General features: G+C 44.4%; 2 protein-coding genes across 4 annotated transcripts; one reads left to right on the forward strand and one right to left on the reverse strand.

Annotated features, from left to right (window-relative positions):
* The first annotated feature begins 1,195 nt into the window (after nt 1-1,195).
* ada (adenosine deaminase) lies at nt 1,196-9,636 on the forward strand. Its single transcript, XM_029155526.3, has 11 exons — nt 1,196-1,460; nt 3,693-3,754; nt 3,885-4,007; nt 5,183-5,326; nt 5,403-5,518; nt 6,165-6,289; nt 7,582-7,653; nt 7,829-7,930; nt 8,253-8,320; nt 8,401-8,530; nt 8,952-9,636. Exons 1-11 carry the CDS (start codon nt 1,422-1,424, stop codon nt 9,054-9,056), a joined length of 1,086 nt encoding a protein of 361 aa, XP_029011359.1. The 5' UTR covers nt 1,196-1,421; the 3' UTR covers nt 9,057-9,636.
* Nucleotides 9,637-9,765: 129 nt separating this feature from the next.
* Nucleotides 9,766-21,760, reverse strand: pkig (protein kinase (cAMP-dependent, catalytic) inhibitor gamma). Of its 3 annotated transcripts, XM_055510413.1 has the most exons (4): nt 21,380-21,760; nt 12,341-12,408; nt 10,630-10,811; nt 9,766-10,322 (listed from the first exon to the last, which is right to left on the reverse strand). In XM_055510413.1, exons 3-4 carry the CDS (start codon nt 10,781-10,783, stop codon nt 10,240-10,242), a joined length of 237 nt encoding a protein of 78 aa, XP_055366388.1. In that variant the 5' UTR covers nt 10,784-10,811; nt 12,341-12,408; nt 21,380-21,760; the 3' UTR covers nt 9,766-10,239. The 3 variants fall into 3 exon arrangements, with proteins under 3 accessions (XP_055366388.1, XP_029011360.1, XP_029011362.1); XM_029155527.3 differs by lacking the exon at nt 12,341-12,408 and having other exon boundaries at nt 21,380-21,694; XM_029155529.3 differs by lacking the exons at nt 12,341-12,408; nt 21,380-21,760 and adding an exon at nt 14,101-14,533.
* Between the last annotated feature and the right edge of the window lie 41 nt (nt 21,761-21,801).

The raw sequence follows: 21,801 nt of genomic DNA on the forward strand, positions 1-21,801 counted from the left end.
CTCTGCTGTTTACTTACCTCTGCGTACATTGGTCAAGCCCCAGTGGACCAATATCATAACAGAGAAGAACACAATGGATGAGAATCCTTAGATTCTTTTTATCCATGTTTGCTGTTTTCAGGATTTGACATGTTGGTGTCAAATATATTTATAACTATTATACTTATTCAGCAAATACAAACATGTGACTGATAGAGAAGTGAATGATGCTGACAGCAACTTCTAGACAAAACCACTGGATGACACTTTAAGTGTTCAGTCAAAGCAGACTAAGAAGATTTGAGCTGAGAAGAAAGGCGTTCTTTAAATTTCACCATCATAACTCATCCCTGTCTGCAAATGCTTAACATTTGTCAAATAATCATATATGTGTGGAGTCATGTGACCTCCGTGTCTGTACAGTAGGTTCCCTCTGGACTCTCATCTTCCCCCCACAGTCCAAAGACGCACACTCAGCTGTGGTCCTGTAAGAAACTGACCACAAAGCCGCAAACTGGACGTCTGGAGCTGATCTTACAGCTGACATACACTCCAACACTCCCACGACTCTAATGAGCAAGTGGTTCAACTGAAGGACTTATGAAACGAGGAGTTTAATTACAAATGGAAAAATGCGTATGAATAACGAGAAAGGGAAGATACTTGATGTCCATGAGGAGTCAGTAATTTTCATGTCAAAGTGTAATGAGCCTTTTCAACCAGATGAGGATGGAGGAGCCACTATTACTACCGAATCTACTGTCGCCCACATACTAGGCACTTTTTCCATCACTACCCAGCTCCAGTGGAGCCAAGGAAACACAGTCAGTCAGGAAAAACAACACCACGCGTGACCATTTTAACCATCCACAAGGTTGAAGAGCTGAGGACGTTTGAGTGGCAAGATGACATCATTTGCTACTAAACATCTGCGTGACATCATCATGTTACTAAAAGTAATGAAATGCAGAATATCTTGTGTTGATTAGATTCAAATAATATTGCCTCTTTTATCTGAGATGAGAGGCTTCCTTAAAACTACCATTTAATCCTGCACCAGGCACTATGTAATCTTATTTGAATGGGGGGGTTGGGGCCTCCTTCAGCCCCTGCTGTCCCAACTTAAAGGCCAGTTTTGTACTTGATCTAAATTCAGAGGAGCGCCTCTCACTCTTTGCTCCGCGTCTTCCCCGGTTTGCCTTCATTAATTAGCTGAGCCTTAAAGCTGTCATCACATGGGCACAAAGCTGCTGCTGCTGCCGTGCGGGACGTTAATCCCTCTACCTGCTGCGTTAACGCACAGTGGACCTCATTGTGCGGCGGTAAAACGCGCTGGGCGATGCTTTTGTCGCCGGACGAACAAAGGCGTGTCCCTCGCTCGCGCATAAAGTGGCTGACGCGCTGCCGGAGGCTCGGGCTCCCTGTGCACCAGCACACTCTCCATGATGGCTTCTGACAAAGTGGTGTTCGACAAGCCGAAGGTAGGTCGACGAACTGCAGTGCAAAGATGATGAATTATTGACGGACACTGGGTAGTTTTACGCGCGTTGTGGAGACGCGCTGCCGAAGACTAGAGGAGACAAATGAAGAGAGAAGCTTAGAAAAGCCAGACATGAACAGCACTTTATTCATTAGTCTCCGCCGGCTTTGGTTCATTCGCACAGTGTGCCTGGTTTGACGTGTAGCTGTGAACAAGACCTGACAAGCCGCCGATGAAGAAAGGAGGCTCGTACATTCCTGCACCGGCGCTGAATATTAAAGACGGGCTAGTGTCTGGAATCCTGTTCAGTCTGTGAACAAGGCATGAATGCGCTGAGAAGATAGACGGAATAACTTCATTTATGTTATACAGGTCTGTAGTAAACTATAGAAAATGATACAACACACAGGAGCAAGTTCAAGGCAGTGACAGATAAGAACTAGTGGCCTTTGGAGTGTGGGGTTGACTGTCTAGTGTGAGCTGATAAGAAGAAGGGAAATTAGTGTAGTGGGAAGACAGTGTGTGTGTGTGTGTGTGTGTGTGTGTGTGTGTGTGTGTGTGTGTGTGTGTGTGTGTGTGTGTGTGTGTCATGAGGAACACTGGGAACACTGGGGAGCGGTGGTTTCTTCACTGATAATCTCATTAAATATTAATTTGCTGTAGTAGAACTGATACGGCTCCTGGGGTCACTGGTGCCACAGCAGCCTAAGTCTCATACTGAGGAGCTGAAGGTTATTATTACTGTGGACGACCATGTAATAGATGCAGAGATTTATGGTGAGCTAATAGCAAAGGTTTGCATAAAATCAATGTCTGATGGGCTTTTGTCACTTAAACAAGAAGATTTATATATATATATATATATGTGTGTGTGTGTGTGTGTGTGTGAAAAAAATAAATAAATATATATATATATATATATATATATATATATATATATATATATATATATATATATATATATATATATATATATATATATATATATATATTATTTTATTTATTTATTTATTTATTTTTTTAAGTTAAGAGCTAAACCCCAGGTTTTGTACAGATCCATCACCCGGATCATTAGAGCAGCTGCTGTGTGGGTGAACAAAGCAGTGACAGTGTGAGTGTTACAGGTTGAGCTTTCAGGATGACATGGAGGGACATATGTGGACTGAAACAGACGTGTCTTCTGGAAACGAAAGAGTCACGGAGATCTGATCTGTCAACTGACATGTACTTCCTCTACAATGTGGTTTTGAGAATTATGCAACTGTGTCCATTCTGAGGATTGTATTTTGCACTAAAGTACATATTGTTCCATAAACATTACATTCTGCACATTTATCAACCAAGAGTTTGTTGCACAAAAATGCCGCACTGACCCTTATTAATTTAAAGAGTGTGGTGCTGCAGTGCTTTCTAAAGCTGCAGATGCCTCCAGCAGCTGTTATCTATCACTGAACAGCTGGGACATTCTAGTATCACTGACATCAGGCTTTTAAGGCAAAACACAGAAAGAGTTTCAACACTACACACCAGCTCTTGTTGTGTGTAAGCATCTGATGAAGAGTTTTCCTCTTTGGCCCACACAGATGGACATAGCTTGTCCCTGGTTCCCTGATCAACAGTCCATGCCATTTTTATATATATATATATATATATATATATATATATATATATATATATATATATATATATATATATATATATATATATATATATATATATTAAAAAGAGAGAGAGAGAGCACTTACATGTGTTGTAGTAGACTGTGAGCAATGACTGATGGGAGACTTCCTATAGTCAAGGTGAAGCGGGGATGATGCAGTGATCATTGTCAGGAGGGCGAGGAAGCTGTGGTAATTTGGTTGATGCTCACAGTCTAGTCGCTCTAACAGCGGTTCAGCCAGAGCATAGGACAGACGATTCCACAGAGCGAAAAATTAGGTTGATTTTGTATACCTGAACTCAAACAAATGAGAGATTATTTATACATGTATTTACACATATCGTAGGAGAGAGTGAGATTTGGGAGAGAGATATCAGAAAATGTAACAAACATCCTCCATAAAAGATTCATCTATACACTTTACTCTGGTTTATGTTAGGAACATTTTATTAGCGTGTTGAACTTGTACATGTTCATGTGTATTGACTGCTGCTCAGCTCAACGTTAGACCTGCAGGTCTGTGACACCAGCTATGATCTGGATTCATATATCCCATTCTCCCTCTCTCTGTAGGTGGAGCTGCACGTGCACCTTGATGGAGCCATCCGGGTGCAGACTATTCTTGATGTTGCCAAGTAAGTTAGTTTTCAGACTGGACTCTCACATTTCTGCATCAACCCGTTTAGATTAGTGAAACGCTGGCTTTAGTTTAGGCTTTAGTTCCTCGCTCATTGAACTGGCCTCCTTTCCGTCTGCTCCGTGCAGGAGACGAGGCATCAAGCTGCCGGCGGACACCGTGGAGGAGATGACACAAATCATCATTCTCCAGGAGCCGTCCACCCTCACCAACTTCTTGGAAAAGTTTGCTGCATATATGCACGTCATCGCGTAAGTGCTGACAAGTCATTTTTGAAACATAGGTCCTTGTTTTCTTGTGACCTTTGCAAACAGTATGATCTATGGCCAGATGTGTTTATGATGAGGGCTGAAGTCCTTTCATTGCAGCAATTTGTTATCACTCACATGCACTCGCCACAAATATGATAAATCCAAAGTCTTAGAAACTAAAGTGTAGATTAGTTGATAGCTTTGAGACGTTCATGTTACAAAATGATGAACCGGCAAATTCCCCATTTACAACAGGTGAGATTAGTCTCAAGGTTTCTAGAGTTAACTGGGGCCACAAGATGGTGGACTGACTAACAAACAGCTCAGACCCAGAGAGACAAAGCAGAGATAGGAAAATTAGGAGATGAAGGAACAGAATAATTAAGAACCAGGATCCATAAAAAACTAAAACAGGACTAAAACAGGATTACTAAGCAAACACAAGCCACAGCGCAGGGAACAAGGACTGAATACAGATTCAAGTTCATGAAACCAGAAAGAATTCCTGGAAAAAAGGTCCAACCAGTTTACGCTGTGACCAGCAACAACACATAGAAACCAACATGTGTCAGAGATCCACATGTGTAAATAAGATTAATACCAAACTAGCAACGTCCAGGTAACCGTGGTTACAATGATTAGTCTGAGGAAACAGGAAATGAAGTCAGTGGATGCAAAAGCCAGAGTCTCCGGAGGACGGTAGAGGAAACTGTCCCAGTTAGACCCCGTGACAGGAACATGATGTTATTGAGCTGAACCAACAAGAGAAGCAGTTTCTGAGGACGCTGCGGCTCAGTTTCAAGTTTAGTTCTGGTGACGGAGTCTTTCCCAGCGTCGCCTGCGTCAGTTGTCATGTGTTCTCCTCCTCTTCATCAAGGCTTTGTGTGAACCTCAGCTTAGATTCCATGGGGAACCTGCTGGTTAAAGTTGAAGCTTTGCAGTGATGCAAAGAGAAGAGCAGCGTTCAGTGTTTATGCTGGAAGCACACCATGCTGCCAGGTTTCTGCTGAGTCTACAGCACATGACACACTGTTGTTCTCTGCTGATGAGTTTCTGGTATCATCTCACTTCTCACTTCTCACTCATCTCAGTTTATATAACAGATTATTTGCATTTTGATCAGTCAAATCCTCCAGGAGGATGATGTTCTGTCTTGTTCCTTTTCTCTTTTGCAGTGGGGACAGAGAGGCCATAAAAAGAATCGCCTATGAGTTTGTTGAAGACAAAGCAAAGGAAGGAGTCATTTACGTTGAGCTCCGATACAGCCCCCATTTTCTGGCAAATGCTAACGTGGATCCTCTGCCGTGGAACCAAAGCGAGTACGTCTTCCATCCTAGCTCTGACCTTGGGTGAAGTCAATGCAGAGCTTCATTCTTTTCTTGTGTTTTTCTGCAGAGGCAACGTCACCCCTGACGACGTGGTGCGCCTGGTGAACGAGGGCCTCATGGAGGGGGAGAAGGCCTTCAGGATTAAAGCCAGGTCCATTCTTTGCTGCATGCGCCACATGCCAAGTAATGAACTGTTAATGCTCACGTCTCCAAACTCCCTGTGATAAGGTTTCTTCATGTGCTGTTTTCCTCTGCGTATTAGAGAACGGACAGGAGCCACATAAAAATAAGATCAACGTTCAGAGTCCCTGTAACCAGCATGTTGTCACTGTTCACATGCATTTGTGATTTCCTCATATACTAATATGTAAATTATAAATCATCACCAGAGAAACCATGATTAATTGTAATTATCTTAAAATTATGAATTCCACCACTCACGCACAGGTTGATGTTAAGGCCTGTGAGTTGCACGAGTAGGTCAGTGACAGGCCGCTTTAACCTGGATTCTTATATTTGAAGAGGGGCAGTGAATTATTGGTTCCATTAGCCTAAATGGATCACTGACGCTGACTCTGCTGCTCTTTCACCTACTTGTTGCCCGTCGTACAGATGGAATCTCAAAGGTGAAACATCCACAGCTGGATGAAACCAAACCAGTCATCAACTCTTGACTGAGGCCTCAGCGTCTGTGTAACAGATGGCTGTTGTGTCAGTACAACTACAGGTGTAATTGTCTTGGCTGATTCACCTACACATCGTCTGTGGGCCTGTGTATGTTGGACCTGGAATAACCAAGCTGTTTAGTGATGCCTGTGTGTTGCTCCAGGATGGTCCAAAGACGTCGTGGAGCTGTGTAAGAAGTACCGCAGCGATGGGGTGGTGGCCATCGATCTGGCAGGTGATGAGTCACTCAACTGTGAAGCCAATCCAGAGCACAAGAAGGCGTATGAGGTGGGTGGTCGTCCCTGAAGGCGTGGACAAGACTCAACTCACACGGTTTAGTTTGAAGTTGGGGAATTGCAGGAAAATGCATAAAGTAAATACACATATATAATCTATGTGATGAATACATATACACATAAAGTAAACACAACCTTGCTTCAACCTAAAAACTGAGAATAACCTTGTAAAAGTAGAATCAAAATATTGACTTAAATTAGTGACCGGTGACTGTATGTGTCCACGTGACCCTCCGGCATGTGCTTATACCAGTTACTGAGACTCAGTCAAACACTCCGGTTTGTTTGTTAACTGACTTGTTTAGCAGTAAAATGGGTTTGTGGTCAGGTTTAACCGCTGCAAGCCCGAATAGAATCTCAAACCGATGACTCACATTTCTTTATCTCTAACCAACGCTGTTTGTTGAACAACGTCCCCATGTGCTCTGGCTGTCAGCCAGCAGCTAGTAATTAAAACAGCACCGCTGTCAAACTGTAGAACTGAGGAGAAGGAACCAGTTCATGCATGACAGCGCTGGATAGACTCCACTGGGACGACTGGATTTCAACCCTGGATTTTGGTGACTATCAGTAAACAAGTTCTCCATCCTGGTGACTAGCACCATGATATCACCAAGGCAACGCAAACCACCAACCTACAGCTTGTGATTGTTCTCCTAATGCTGCATTAACCAGGAACGTTGTAGATGAAAAACAAACACCAGGATTTACACAAAACTGCTCCATGAATTCTTAACATGTTCTGTTTTCGCTTTTACACATTTAACAAATGGTGAGAAGTCATTGAGGCAAACTGTCGGTAAATAATTAATAAACCGGCCATAAAACCAAACAGTGCAGAGCTGCTGGATAATCATTCACAGGAATAAAACATGAAGATGGTGCACATCCATAAGTCTGTGTGATGAAGCAGTGTGTGATATGAAGATGACGTTAAGCAGTGGAAGCTTTGCTTTACCAGGTGGAAACATGGAGATGAAACCAGTCATGTCTGGTGTGAGGTTGAGAAATAAATGAAAACAGCTGGATGTCCTGATTTAATTTAACATGACATTGTTTTTTATAGAAGTAGTAAAGTAAGAATTCACCACATGAGGAGCTTGTTGACCAGTAAAGTGACACCACATCTGTTCTTAATATAACAGCAGATTTGTTTTTGAGCCAAGGCAAAATTTCTCTCCAAACCAAACCATTTCCAAATGTTACAGGACGCCTCTGCTCATGCTGCTGCATTAAAATGTGAAATCCAGATGTTTGGCTGATTGCCGTGTGTTTGGTTGACAGGAAGCGATCCGCTGTGGGATCCACAGGACAGTTCATGCAGGAGAGGTGGGCCCGGCGTCGGTGGTGAGAGAGGTACAGACAAAGTCCTAATGAGCAGAGAGCAGTCGTTAGGAATGAACATCCAGGAATGTTTTAGTCACGTTTTCTACTCAGCCAGAGCTGTGTCCGTGTTTCTGGGAACACCCAGCACATTCTGCACATGCTATGTTGTTCTGTGGTTCATAATGTTTCCCATGTGATATTTTAGGCTGTGGACGTGCTGAAAGCTGAACGCATCGGGCATGGTTACAGCACGGTGGAAGACCAGGCCTTATACCGAACACTGCTGGATAACAACATGCACTTTGAGGTGAGGCGAACTGACTCGCAGTCCAGCTTATGGCCTTAGTTTCCCAGCAGGTTGTGTGTGTCCTGTGGATATGAGGAAAAAAAACTGTACTGCAGGTGTACATGTAGTATATACGTATGCAATAATCCATAGGATGCATGCAATCATGTTCTTGCTCCTCATCACACATTGATCATTTCACCAGAACACACTGGTCTCCCAGAACATGGGAGAGTTTTATAAAAACTATCACAAATGACCTTTTGACAGTTATACACTGATCCCTGGTGGAGACCTGGAGCAGAGCTGCTTCTCAAACCAGTGTGTTCTGGTTTGATTTCAGATGTGTCCTGTTTCCAGCAAACTGACAGGTGCCTGTGACCCGGACTTCACCAAGCATCCCATCATCACGTAAGCTGCTTTCCTCACACAGCACGTCACACAGTGGTCTGTAACACAGTGGTTTGCACCTGGCTGTTTCCCTCGCGCAGGTTCATGAAGGACAAAGCCAACTACTCCCTGAACACAGATGACCCCCTGATCTTTAACTCCACCCTGCACATGGACTACAGCACCGTGCACAAACATATGGGATTCACTGAGGAGGAATTCAAACGACTGGTGAGATCAAATGCATGAATAATTAGAGGACTGGACTATGAACTGACATGATGGATGGGCTGGAGACGCTCTGTGCTCAGTCAGGCCTGTTTTATTTGTATATAAACGGAGGCTTCAATGATAATAAAGGAATAATTAGATTCTCTTTATTGTCTAAAAATAAGTCATGAACTGGTTAAAGAGCAGAAGGACGTAAAAGAATTTGCTAATTAAGAACCTATAACGATCTAATTAACATATTAGATGATGCCTAAGTGTAAACACTCTGCTTTAATGGATGCAGCAGTCATTTAATGAGGTTTAATGGAGCAGGACAGTTCACCAGAGTGAACCAAACGGTGCCGGTTCAGTACGCAGTCAGGTCTGGAGCGTCGCAGGTTGGCTTTGCTGTATTTACCTGAACATGTGCTGTGTCCCATAGAACATTTGCTCTGCTCAGTCGTGCTTCCTGCCAGAGGAAGAGAAGAAGGAGCTGCTTCAAAGCCTGCGTGAAGCCTACGGGATGATCCAGGACACCGCCTTCTAAAGCGACCGGGAAGGACACGGAACAGGCTCCTTCCATCAGACACAACAGTGCAAGAACATAAACCCTAAAGACGAAATCCAACATGGCGTTGCCTCATTTACCTACACAGCATCAGGGCGTTCGCTAAGTGTTTATATGGCAGATTTTAATACATAGACACTCTGAATGCTTTCTAATGTTTGAATCAGGGAACGTTGTTGGCGAAGAATTAGCTCCATCAGTTAAAAACATGGAAGCTGAGCAGAACTTACTACCTATGAGGAAAAAGACTTGGCTACAGGGAAACTCGTTATCTGAGGGAAACCGACACGCACACTCTTTGCCTCTGACCAGTAAAACAGCAGCAACATCAGGTTAAACAGCTCAATACCAAAAGCCTAGCTTCACATGGACACTAGGGGGCAGAGTGGCTCTACATTGGCTGCACAGCCACATCTGACCTAGTGTGGTTTTACACGTCAGATTCTCTGCATCGTTTTATGTATATATTATTTAAAGTACTTACCAGCAACCCAATGTATAACAGCCACATGTATACTGCACAGAAAAATACCTGGCCTGAATAAAACACTCAAACTGTTTTGTGATGAAATCTAATAACTGCATTTAAATGAACACTTCACTGACAGTTGAGTCTGTGGGACATCTCAGCATCACATTCATGATAGAGTTTGAAATGCATCAGAACCCAGCAAATTAAAAACTTCAATTACAGTAATTCATAAGTATTTTATTACATAAAGAAAATTGCTATCACAAAGTTATCACTGAACATTTAGCAATAAATATGATTACGTCCATACACGACTGTATAATAGTAACTATGCTCGTTACTTAAAAAAAAAGAAGACACAAGGGTCACAAACACACACACACACGCAGAAAGAAAACAAAGATAATGAGTGATGAAGATTCTCTCCATGACACATTTCCATATTAGGCTGGAACAACAGTTTGAGTTATTATAAATGAGTTGTGTTCAGTCCATCTACAAAGAATCAGTGCTTTCTTGTCTGTCGGGAACACAAATGACTAACAGAGCCAGACACAAAAGAAAACGGTCTGAAGCTTCCACTTGTCCACTGCTCTGCTGCCCATGTTACAATCGCATCGCATCCCATAAAGAGGTGATGGTTCGAGCCCAAGCCGCTCCTCATCTTTCTGGGTTTGTCTCTGGCAGACTTTAGGATGGACCTCCGCCTCCCTGGGCATCTTGGCTGGTGGAGGTCTCTGCTTCAGGGGCTGGCGAGGCCCCCGCCTCTCCTTCTGCAGGAAAACAATAAACCGAGCACTGAATGAAACCAAGTCAGAGGAGGTTTGCCAATAAATGCTTCCAGGCTCCACAGGATGACACTAGTGAGATTATTGTAGGACATTTGCACCAAACTCGCATCCAAACAGTTCGATTAAAATTGTGTAAGAAATCTCAATGATGCGAGTTGCTGTGGATGTGGGTCAGATGCTGTACCCAGTATCAGATACAGCTACAGACCTACTCTCACCATTCACACAAACCTTTACACCAGGTAACCCACAGTCTTCATTACAGCTGACATCTGGTTACTTCACTGACCTGCAGCCTTCAGGTCCATCCCAGCCAGGTCTTTGGTGAGTTCACTGGTGCTGCCCGCTACCGCCCCCTCCCCTGAGATGTCGGGCACTGCATTCCTCCGGCCGGTGCGATCACAGTTGATGAAGTCTGAGTACGACGTCTCTACGTCCATCATCTGTCCATGGCCTGTGCTCTCATTACACCTGCAGAAGGGAGGAGGAGAGGATGGAGCCAATCAATCACCCCACTGCTGCCTTCAGTGGCAACGGAGGGACGGTTCATTCATTCTTCGAGGAGGAGGAGGCAACAGCTGACGTTTCTATTTCTGCACACAGGTTCACTGGGTCCGAATGGTGGTCGTGAGAACTTAAGAAGCTACTCTAAATAAATCAGGGCATAACACTCCCACACGCTAAAATCCATTTAGTTGTCATAAAAGATACTTACATGTCAATGATTTAAAATGAGGGCTGCATGAAGAAGAGAACAATGAGGAAAGTCAGAGTAAAAGGCCCTTAAACCAATGAAAATAAACTTTAGTCCAGTCAACAGTAGCCGTTAATTCCTCCTCAGTTTCCTGTTTTCTCTCCATATTAAAAAAGAGGTCATTGATTGTGTCCCCTCAGAAACAAGGACAAAACCTATGACTCAGTGGGGAAGCGGAGGAAGAACAGAGGAGACCAGGCAGCAGCCAGGTCAATGTATGTCTGACGGGTGCTCGGCCGCCGTCAGAACATCTGAGTGAAGCTGGAACGGAAACAAGCGAAGGAATGAGAGGAATAAGAAGAAGCTGGCAGGAGGCTGCGCTGCGCTGACCCAGGGCCAGCCTGTTCCCAGACGCCGTTAGGAGAACTCAAACCATGCCACAGTTCTTTTCATTGTGTTATGTGCCAAAAAGGAAGCACCCAGGGTCAGTCCCCGAGAATCACAGGCAGCAAGCTTGAACATGAAGCCGTGTGGCGTTTAGGGCCCTTCAGGTAAAAACGCCAGCGGGGTGTTTTACCCAGGGCTCTATGGAGCACAGCAGGCGGCAGACGGTGGCGTAACAGACTCTGCTCGGATAGATTGTCATTTATTTAAGCAGATTCCCGTCATCACAGACGGAGCCCAGTGTCTCACAGCTTCATAATTACACCTCCTGCCTTTTCCCACCAACTTAAGCGCAGGCTCTAACCATCAATTAGAAAACTACCTGTGACTTTTCTGTTGCCACCGTGGTGTAAAAGCTGAGCTCTGTGTAGATTCACACATCTTAGCTCCGCTGGTGATCAATAATTTGCTGATTAATGACAATGATCCATTTAGTAACATTATGAAGTGAAGCTTAGCTGGTTATGATCATCGCAGCCATTATTGAATAGGAAACTTTCACTCACAAGCCATGAACTGTTTGAGGTGCAGGAAAACCAGCTGTTTCTGGGAGAAGTTATTTAGCTGCTGGTTAAGTTTAACCAAAAATCACAATCAAACTCACTATAAACACACAAAACAACAACATATTCCCTTTAGATCTGTGCTCTCCACCAACACGATTCATTAAAATATAAAGCCGCAGCATACAAGCAGCAGTAACTACCACGTTTAAGTGCAGTTATTCTATTTTCCTCAATGACCAGCTGCGTGACTTGTTGAGCATTATCTAATTGCTATTTCTTTTTATTAATTAGTCAGCTGCCTGCATATGGATTGTATCTGACCTTTCCATTGACAGATGAAGACGATGATGTCCTACCTTCTGCTCTTCAGCACGTGTTGCTGCTCTTCTCTGACTGATTGTCGGGTCTCAGCTGTTTAATGATGCTGGAAAAAAATCACTTTATCAAGTCTGATGCAATGAACTTGTTTTGTTGAACTGGCAACTGAAGCCGTCAAGCTTGTTGTTGTTCACCTGCTGTGATTTGTATGATGCAAACAAAGATGCAAACCTAGTTGCAGGACACTGATCTGAAATAGTGATTCCAGTTTTGCAGCTCTCCGGTACATGCTTTATTATTTAATCTGCATAATAAATGACTCATTCACTCATTTCTAAAAACCTAAGGTCTACAACAACTTGTGCCCAAAGCCCAGCTGGGAGGCAAACAGATTTTTGTATGAGGAATGTTCCTGAACTACTCCATAGTTATGACGCAGGACTAAAAAACATCACCTCTTTCATGTCCCAGAAATTCAGTCATAGTCAGCTTTTAAAGAGCGCGTCCTAGTTTCATTAAAGCAGGTGTCTTCACGTGAGAGGCCAGGATTCACAGACAGATGGAGAATGGATGCAATCAAAACCGCAGGACTAATGTCACAGGTGTGAATTTTCACTTGAGACAATAACAAGTCAATCCTCAAAGGGGAAATCACTGCAGAGAGCTGCACCTCGCGCTGCATCCCGTCCTCCCCCCTGCTGTGGATGTGGGGATTCACCCTGTGTAATAGAAGCCTCTGCAATTCAAGCCATGGTCATTTGAAAGGGAACAAACAGCATTACAGCATCTGCACAAATCCACCAACAACACCTTTGTGAGTTAAACCAAAGCAGGACAGCGTGTATGCAAACACAAGCCGTGCTGGGCGAGGCGACATGTAACAAGAGATCACTGAGGGCATGAGTCAGTGGAGCCACTTACACCCATTACAGAGGCAGCCTCGCCTCCCCACTGGAGCCTTTTAAGCCTCATTTGTGTAATAAACTAACATTATGTGCAATAACCACACAAAGACTGGCTTCTTGGTTCATTCTGTGGTCCATTAGTTTGCCAAGTCCAACTGCTGCGTGTGGCAGAGCTGGGCAGCAACCGATCATGTTCCGTAGTGTCTCAGACCTCAAACCAATGTACTCTAGTTAGAAAAAGCATCAGTGTTTAAGTAAACTGGAACTTCTAAGAAGGAGTAAATGATGCAGATCTGTAGTAATTACTCATTACGTGATTTAATTAATGATTGACTCTTCAGGCCTTTTATAAAGATCATAGAAGAATTATTAATAAAATGGGCTGCTCCTGTTCTGACAGATGAGAGTTTTAGTAAGACAAACTATTTATCATTAGGACCTTGTGTTAAAATCCTTTACAGGAAGTGAAAGAAGCCCAGAGCTTCCTGTATAAAGTTGCACAAAAACCCAACACATGCTGCAATAACATTAGTTTGGCCTCTCTTTAAAAACTTGTATGTAACCAAAAAAGCAGGTTTGTCTGCTTGTCTACTGCAGATTAGACAGTGTAAAAGGAGCAGGACTCTTTAAACACATTCACCCTTTACTTTATCAAATAAAATTACTAACAATTAATAGAATTAAGTTAAAGAAAAGAAAAACGTTCTGAACAAGATCAACATTATGGCCTCGAGCACAACTTATTGAAAGTGTAGCTGATTCTAGAATCTAGAGCAGAAAGCAAATTACACAGAGGAACCAAGTAAAGCATCATCACAATGTCCCAGATTCTAAATCCTGTTTGGTCCAATTCAAAGTCCACACCTTTGACAGAGACTGGGAACCACTCTTACCCAAGCGATCAGAGTTGCTTCATTTGCAGCCACATCCAGACTGATCCACTGGGTCCGTCACTGAGCGGAGCGTTAGCTCTGCCTCCTGCTCGCTGCCTCTCAGCCGTCAAATGGTCTGAGCTTCGTCTGTTCCCATGATGTCAGCAGCTGCTTCGCTCACAATGAGCCACTCCAAACACAGGGAGCTGTATTTCCTTGTGGAGATTAGCATTGTTGTTCCTGTCCGCCCTCACTCTCATAAATAAATAAGAGCCCGGTTCCCTGCTGAGTTGTGGTGCATGGATTTGCCCTCATGCTTCCTTTTCTTATGGGACCAGGGCCTGATTTGCCATAAAATTGTGAATATTGAAGTGAGTTATTCTCAGTGGCACTGACCAATCTCAACCAGTCTCTGAACAGAGTCAGTGTTGAATTATCACTGCCACACTCACACAGTTGCCATTCTAAATAAACACACTGAGCTGAACCAGCTGGGCAACAGGAGATGCAGTAAGAGGCCTGACCACAGCTATTAGCATCTGCTGCTGAGGCGGTTTCCCCACAGAGCCGAGGCCCGATCAAATCAGCTGAGCTGCACAGGTTCAGTTCGTAGCAGCGGTGGATCCAACGAGTTTTCAGCATTAAAGCCCTCAGAGGCGAAACGCATCAATGGCTTCACAAAGTGAGGCTTCACCAGAAACATGACAGCTATTAGCCACGATCCTCCGCCAATGACTCTACAGTGAAACGACTGAGGACAAGTTCTGCAGGAGAGCTTTCTGAAACCAGCTTTAAAAATGTTCAATTATAACGTAAAATACAACAAACTGTGGAACTGCTGTCTTCATTTCAGCTCCTGGAGCATGTAGACGGAGTATCAACTGTCTCTGTGCATGAGAAACTTCAGGCTGCATTTGGTTCACAGGAGATTAGAAAGTCAGAGAGCAGGAAAACGACACAGGCCTCGGTGGTGAGAGCTGGAAACCTGAGAGACAAACGTGTGTGTTGCTGTACACAAGGCTCCTAACTTCCTGATGCAGGGGAATACTGTATGTTGGGATATCAGCTGTGGAGCACGTGAACTACAGGTGGTCCACAACATGTGACTCAGTCAAACATCACTGAGAACTCACTGCATCTTTTGTTCCACAGAGTCTCCTCTAGATGTTTGAGTCATGTTTAAAACCTTTATAAGATAAGGATTATGCGATGTGTGAGCTTGCTTTAAGTGAATAAATCAGAGTCCAGGCTGATCGCTGCTCTCCGTCTGTGCTCTGTTGTATCAGGTTACACAGTATTATTCCTGGCTCAGTCTGAGCGGCTTCCTAGAATCACCGGTTGCCTGGACGCCTCGTAGTGACAACACTGCCAGTCCTGGCTGAGGTTTCATTCAGGACCGACACTAGGCCTCAGAGAGCGGCATCTTCAGTGAAAAGGACCAGAACTATTTAAATATGGAATCATTCTGTTTGTTTCCCGTATCTGTGTAGTCAGAGCGGATGCAGCTCAGTCACCCAATGCACTTATCAGATCTTATCAAGGTACCAAGTCTCATGTATTCATATGCAGGGCTGCATAATAAGCAGTGAGAGACAGCAGAACTTCTCAAACAGACCATGTTTACCATTACTATAGATCAGAAGGCAACAGATTCACTTCAAGGCCAAAAGAGGGAAGAGGGGGGAACCACATCACCAGCCCACAGCACAGCAGCAGGATGAACCATAGGACAGGGCAGATTCCAGTGAACGTTCCTTTACCAGAGATGTGGAGATGGCATCACTCTGTGTGTGTGTGTGTGTGTGTGTCTATGGTCCAGAAACTGCAAATTAACTGTTGTCGATCAATGCTTCCAGGCCTGACAGAGCCATATGAGCCTCGGGCAGCAGGGAATCCCCTGGTCTGTCTGTGTTTGTGTGAGCTGGGTGTGACTAAGTGTCATCAACAGCTCACGCTTCACCGGCCGGTCAGGAGCAGGTGTTAGCCTGGACTGTGACTACAAGCCTTTCTCCTAGAAATAAAAAAGCACATTCTCACATCTTGGGTTCCAAATGGTGCAGCAACTGTTCGTCTGGAGTCATTGGCGAGACATTTCACAGACCGCCTCATGAAAACGGACACAATGGAAGGAACATGCTTCACAAAAAGTCAGTCCAACAGGCTCATTCATTAAAACAACTGATATTTTGGAGGCAAAACAGCCCCTGATAGGTTATATAACGTTCTATACTCTAACCGTTAAAGCAACTGGTCAGTTAAATTAAAAAATGCATAAACGTTTGGCCTTGTTCAAATTGGACTGAAGCTGTAGAGTAGTGATAGAATTTAAATCTATGCAATATGTACTTTAAGAGTCTCTATTGTTTATAAAAAAATAATACCATTCATTTTCCTTTGCAATAATTACCTGCATTCTATTCCTAGTTGCCAGCTTTCACCACACTACAACAACAAATGTGATATTGTCTTTGATTATCCTCCCTGTCGATCATATCTGGTCCCACCCTCCTGTACAGCTGCTTCCACCTCTGTCCATGCATTTAATCACACAGATCCTTCAGAGGAAGCAGGTGGTTGTTTTACCGGTGTTGTTTATGGCCCGTCTTTTCCCAGGCGCACATGAGAAGCTGAACAAGATCCCTGGGCTAACGAGGAAGACAGCGAAACGAGGACAGGAGGAAGATGAAGGGAGAGAGCAAGGGAAGCACCAAGAAAAAGAGGAGTGGAGGATGACGACTGTGATAATGAGGAGAGATGGAAAGTCTGATGAGTAAGATGAGGACGAGCGGAAAAAGAGGAGTGGATGAAGCCGAAGGGAAGGAATGCAAGCGTGTTTATTGTGCTTCCTAAATAAGGAAACATCCCTGAAAGGATCCAGTGAACTTCAGAAAACATCCTGCTTCACTTATTTGAGCTGAATACGTGGTTTGGTTGTGGGATTTCTTTCTCCACATCACATAAGACTTCACTACTCCTCCCCAAACCTCTGCTTCAATTAAAACAGGCCTTGATCAGTAAATAGAACGACTCTTTAAGCTGCTTCTAAAAAATTTTTTGATTTGGGACAGAGTAAAGTAAGCGTCCGTCAGTTAACCCGGCCTGATGAGGATTCGGGCGGGATCTCGGCCAGCTGTCACTGACACCGTCACGGCTACAGAAAACAGGGTTTCTTCCTCCTCCGTCTGTAAACAATAGACAGAAGCTGCTGCTGCTGCTGCACAGTAATTAGCTGTTTATAGCGTGGACATGAGCAGCGCTGCTACATGCTGAGAGGATATGACACGAAGCCAAGGCAGTGATGCTCTGGTTACTGGTGGTGGTTACTGGTGGTGGTTACTGGTGGTGGTTACTGGTGGTGTGCTGGAGCTGGAGCTGCCACTCAGCCCCAACAAGCACAGTGTTCTGTCACGTTTGACTACCTCACAATTTAAACTGCTATAAAATAACAAGTCTAGGTCAAACAGTTTATATTGTACCTAAGGTCTATTTTATTTTAAACCAGTCTTTGTGTGTAACTTTTAATTATTGTGGGTCTCTGTGACGCAGCAGAGCTTTTTGTTTTCCTCCTCTGAGCAGCTCAAATCAACAGAGCTTTAAAATCCCTGAGAACAACTAAATTAAACCCTTTGATTCTGTCAGACAATGAAGGTCACGTCACTTTTAGAGTTCAATAATTTTAGCACTTTCCCACATCACATGGGATTTAAAATGGGCCACTCCATCAGAAATAATTAAAGCTCACTCTCATTTCTCCATGAAGGGAGCTTCACATCAAATCATCTTATCCTGCCCTGCATGAGCCTCGCGTCTACAGCGATCCACACGAAGCGGAGCCACTGGCATAATGAGGCTCGATTAAACCTTCCCTGACCAGATAAAGTGAAAACAGCATTAGCACCTCAGTCCTAGTGGAAACTTACGATGCACCGGGTCGATCCAGGTCAGTGGTGACCCGGTTACACAGCAGAGAAAAGGCTCCAAGATGCCTCACAGGCGCCACGTCTGTGCCCAGAATTACAAACAATGAAAATTTTCAACCTACCCGTGGACGAGCTCAGCTGATTCTTAAAAGATAGAAGCTGGTAACAACTAAATTAAATTCAAATTATATTAAAAACTAAAATTTTTAAAGACTCAGATTCAGTAATAATAATATTACACCTACACAACCAGGGTTTTATCCTGTGGCGTATCACTGCGTCAGTAACGACTTCTCCCCTTCACAGGAAAAATGTCCTGGCCTTGCACAAAGCGTCAAGTTTGTTTATATACATAGAATACCCACAGAAATTAAGTAATGTTCTGTTTCCACCATTATATTAGTTTATCATTTGATGAGAATCAGGATTATTTGGAATAGTTTGATATTACAAGATTCTCAAGAAAACTCAAACTTGTAATCAAAAACATGATGCTGGAAGGTTCCACATCAATATTATCATCTATCAATCCCAGTCCTCTGCTGGTTTTCCAGCTCACCCTGCCCCGACTCCCACAAATCACCTTGATCAATCAGCAGTTGGACCTGACCTGAGGTAATCAGACGGGAGAGCTGGAAAGCCAGCAGGAAAGCGGACGCTGAAAGCTGAGATCTACGATTACTGCACAAACACAATAAGCCATCTAAATATCATAGCGTGGTTAAAAACAAAACAGAGTCTTCACTCACTGTCACAGGCAGAAAAAAAAAAAAAACACTCACAAACCTGACGACCATCACCTACAGATCTATTTATAGCACCTGGCTTTCACTAATTGCACCAAGACTATCATGAACTATCATCAGTGGTGACAGCTTAATCATCATCACCGACGCGGACGATGATCTATGACTTGGTATTATGGCATTATCGAGTAGGACATGACAAGGTGACGCAGGCACAGTGCTCGGCAATGTGTGAGTATTGGAGTAAAAGCCATCAGTCACACGAGACTAAAGGTCACTAAAGGTCACCGGCTTCCTCCTCATGGAGACGTCACGGCTAAAAACAAAAGACACGGACGGTGGACTAAAAATCCCTGAATTAAAGTCATAGTTACGCCGAGGTCAGACCACTGGCTGCGTCCATGGTTTTCTGTTGTCTGATCCACGTTGTTGTTCAGCGACTCTGTGGCTGACGTTGGACACATTCACTCAAACACAACAGCCACTTGATCCAGTAGAACCAACAGCTATTTATATCTTTATACAGCTATTTATGTAATGTCCTCACTGCACAAAAGCCTTGAACTTATCTGCAGTCACTAACTGGAAACACAACTCTTTGCACATTACACCAAATAAACATGATCATAAGTGATCTAATTACTCAGGCACCAACAAAAAAAAACAAAACATGAAAAACACACAAAGGCCTCTGAGCGTCACAACGGCAGTGAATGAGAACATGTGCTAATGGATACGTGTGGTCCAGCGCTTCTTGTCTGCACCTTCTTTAAATTCTATAAATATGATTAAGACAGAGGACAAAAGGTTCTGCAGGGCTCAGTCCAAGGTCACCGGGGCTTCTGTGCACCTCTGTTTAATAGCAGGGCCTCTCTAGTCCACAGCGGCTCTCCTTTTGACAAATAACAGACCATGTTTGGTTGGTCAGAGTAGCAGAGCGCTCTTCTAAAGATAGCTGCATCTGGCATGTGAATGTAAAATGTAATCTTAAATTCATCATGTGGTTTAATCCTGTCATGACTGGATTTCTACATAAAAGAGGAAAAAAACCTGCTTATTAATGTGCAAATGTGAATCCGGAACAATGCTGTAATTTGAGTATTACTGGATGGAACAAAACCGAATCCTTAGTAATTAGGAAATGATCTAAATGTATTCATTCATTCAATTCTAATATTTTTAATCAAAAGGACCGTGTTGGAATAATACTGCCTCTTATTCCCAAAACTGTCATATGAAGTGTGTCTCATTACGTCTCACGGTTCTTCCCCTTACAGTTTGTTGGTTGTTAAATTGAGTCACTGCTTCTGTTTTGAGTTTGTTTTCGTCTGTTTGTCCAGGCAGGTAAGAGGGTGGAGGCCAGCGCCAATAAGAGCTGGGTCCCAGCTTCTCCTCCAGCTCCTCCACCAGCTCCTCCACCGGCTGATCCTCAGCTCATCCACCAGTTCCTCCACCGGCTGGTCCTCAGCTCATCCACCAGTTCCTCCACCGGCTGGTCCTCAGCTCCTCCACCGGCTGGTCCTCAGCTCCTCCACCAGCTCCTCCACCGGCTGATCCTCAGCTCATCCACCAGTTCCTCCACCGGCTGGTCCTCAGCTCATCCACCAGTTCCTCCACCGGCTGGTCCTCAGCTCATCCACCAGTTCCTCCACCGGCTGGTCCTCAGCTCATCCACCAGTTTCTCCACCGGCTGGTCCTCAGCTCCTCCACCGGCTGGTCCTCAGCTCCTCCACCGGCTGGTCCTCAGCTCCTCCACCGGCTGGTCCTCAGCTCATTGACCAGTTCCTCCACCAGCTGATCCTCAGCTCATCCACCAGTTTCTCCACCGGCTGGTCCTCAGCTCCTCCACCGGCTGGTCCTCAGCTCCTCCACCGGCTGGTCCTCAGCTCCTCCACCGGCTGGTCCTCAGCTCATTGACCAGTTCCTCCACCAGCTGATCCTCAGCTCATCCACCAGCTCCTCCACCAGCTGATCCTCAGCTCCTCCAGTCTGTTCCACCTTTCAACCTTCACTGCTTAGTCTAACTGAACTGACATTAATTTGAACTCATATTTGCTGATACTACGGAGTTAGGTAAACGAAGCTGACTTGTGTTTCACTTGGGGTGTGGGAATATTTTGATGTGCATAAAAAAAGCGAAAAACAAACAAACAAAAAACAACAGCTAAGGAGACGGAGGCTTTACATAAGCCATCCAGTCTGTAATTAGCTCCATAGGTGCAGCAGCTAATGTGTGGGAAGGACGTGTATGGCAGCCCTTTAAGCTGGATGCACGCGCACACGTCTAAAACACACACACACACACACACACACACAAGAAACTAAACCCGAATCGTTTATACGGTCGAGGACAGATTAATCTAATTAATATTGTAATTGTGCTGGAGCTACCAGCGATGAACGGTCGCGGCCGCAGCTCTGCCAAGAAACGTGCATTGTCTCCGTCGGCTGATCTGATCTGATCTGATGTGAGCTGTCTGGAGAAATGCCTCACGAAAATCCAGCCACCGCGTCGCTTCGTGACTCCGAAGCTTCACGCAAACGTTTCCCCGCAACATTCGCCGAACCAACGTTTGTTTTCCACGTCAAACCCCGCACGTCTGCGATGTGAGCGGAGAAGAGAGCGCCACTAACCTTGGCCAGGTCTCCTCCTGTTATCCACTTGTTACAATAGGAAGCGAACACCATGGATTCCGTTTAAGTTTCCCGACAGGCGAACAAAAACGCAGCTCGTCGATCTGGGTCGAAACCGAAGCACGATTGTTTTTTTTAAAAAACGTGTGTTGAGGCGCAGGGAGTGTGTTAAAAAGCCCGAGTGCTTTTCTCAGGGTACCGTCTCCAAACAACGGGAAAAGGTTGTGTCTCCAAACAGCTGTTCTCCAAAATGGAGTTAGCTGTGCGCGAGCCAATCACAGGCCGCCTGTGGAGGCTCCCACTCCTTCGTGGGCTGGAGCCAACGCCGCACTTTGTGCTCTCCCAACATCAAGCGTTTCACATGAAAGTCGACATCCTTCTTCAGCCTTCATCAGCATCACTGTTTTCGGAGGGATGATTCA

Source organism: Betta splendens, chromosome 7 (assembly GCF_900634795.4).
Source record: "Betta splendens chromosome 7, fBetSpl5.4, whole genome shotgun sequence".
Taxonomy (NCBI): Eukaryota; Metazoa; Chordata; class Actinopteri; order Anabantiformes; family Osphronemidae; genus Betta; species Betta splendens.

What these genes read in the sequence shown, in the direction of transcription:
- ada (XM_029155526.3), top strand. Translation starts at nt 1,422, where the DNA reads ATGATGGCTTCTGACAAAGTGGTGTTCGACAAGCCGAAG. An exon ending in TGGTGTTCGACAAGCCGAAG is followed by an intron (nt 1,461 to 3,692) that starts GTAGGTCGACGA and finishes CTCTCTCTGTAG; the next exon opens with GTGGAGCTGCACGTGCACCT. An exon ending in CGGCGTCGGTGGTGAGAGAG is followed by an intron (nt 7,654 to 7,828) that starts GTACAGACAAAG and finishes GTGATATTTTAG; the next exon opens with GCTGTGGACGTGCTGAAAGC.
- pkig (XM_055510413.1), bottom strand. Translation starts at nt 10,783, where the DNA reads ATGATGGACGTAGAGACGTCGTACTCAGACTTCATCAACTGTGATCGC. An exon ending in GATGGACCTGAAGGCTGCAG is followed by an intron (nt 10,323 to 10,629) that starts GTCAGTGAAGTA and finishes GTTTTCCTGCAG; the next exon opens with AAGGAGAGGCGGGGGCCTCG.